The sequence below is a fragment of the Haliaeetus leucocephalus genome, unplaced genomic scaffold (assembly GCF_000737465.1).
Source record: "Haliaeetus leucocephalus isolate CR32 unplaced genomic scaffold, Haliaeetus_leucocephalus-4.0 Scaffold802, whole genome shotgun sequence".
Taxonomy (NCBI): Eukaryota; Metazoa; Chordata; class Aves; order Accipitriformes; family Accipitridae; genus Haliaeetus; species Haliaeetus leucocephalus.
In genome coordinates, this window is record NW_010973238.1 from 1,238,949 (window position 1) to 1,239,703 (window position 755).

Consider the following 755-nt stretch of genomic DNA (forward strand, 5'->3'; position numbering starts at 1 on the left):
GGCGGGAACCGTAACATCCCCCACCCCCCCCCCCTTCCCGCCTTTCCTTCTCTTCCCGCCTTACGAGTGAGCTGATAGGCCACCTTGACCTGATCGACAGTCGGAGAGCCCAATCGCAGGAAGCCGCCTCCCCCCCGTCCCGCTCCCCACCCGTCGGCGGGCGCAGGAGGCTGGCCGGGGCGCGCCGGGCGCTTCCCATGGCGGTGTGACCCGCAGCTGCACTTTGATAAACGAAGCCATATGTGGTTATCTCCCTTCTCCCTATCCCCGCGCCTCCGTTCTCGCGGATGCCTCGCGAGTGCCGCGGGCACCGAAGACCGTAGGGCCGCTGGGAAAGCGGCGGGAGGACGGGGAAGCGGCCGCGGTGAGGTGACTTGCCCCCTTCTCACTCGCCCGCCGGCTTGTCTGATGGAGATTCGGTGTTGCCGCCAGTTTTGGCGTTGCCACGGGTGTTTCCCAGCCCAGCGGGATGCGTAACGTTAGCGCCGAGCAGGGAGGGCTGCGGGGCTGGCTGTGAGCACCAGCGAACACCAGCCGCCGGCAGCGGCGGGCCCCCCGGGGATGGAGTGTAATTCTGCACGTGTCGATGTAAGTCTCTCTTTTACCTCGGGCACGCATGGCCTCCCTCACAGTTGGTTCAGGTGGTTCTTTGAGGAGTCTGTCAGAGGAAGCAGGGTTTAGCTTAAGGGAACGCTTCGAATCTTCACTGTCAGAACAAACTGTCCGCTTCTCCTCCGGTCCTGACCTGCTTGTGA

General features: G+C 64.4%; 1 protein-coding gene across 1 annotated transcript in view; it reads left to right on the plus strand.

Moving 5' to 3' along the window:
• TBX1 (T-box 1) overlaps positions 1 to 209 on the plus strand; it is a 10,236-nt gene extending 10,027 nt beyond the window's left edge. Inside the window, exon 10 of the mRNA XM_010581750.1 lies at positions 68 to 209. Coding sequence (XP_010580052.1) covers positions 68 to 209 — 142 coding nt within the window. The remainder of the gene's footprint in view (positions 1 to 67) is intronic.
• Positions 210 to 755: the final 546 nt, after the last annotated feature.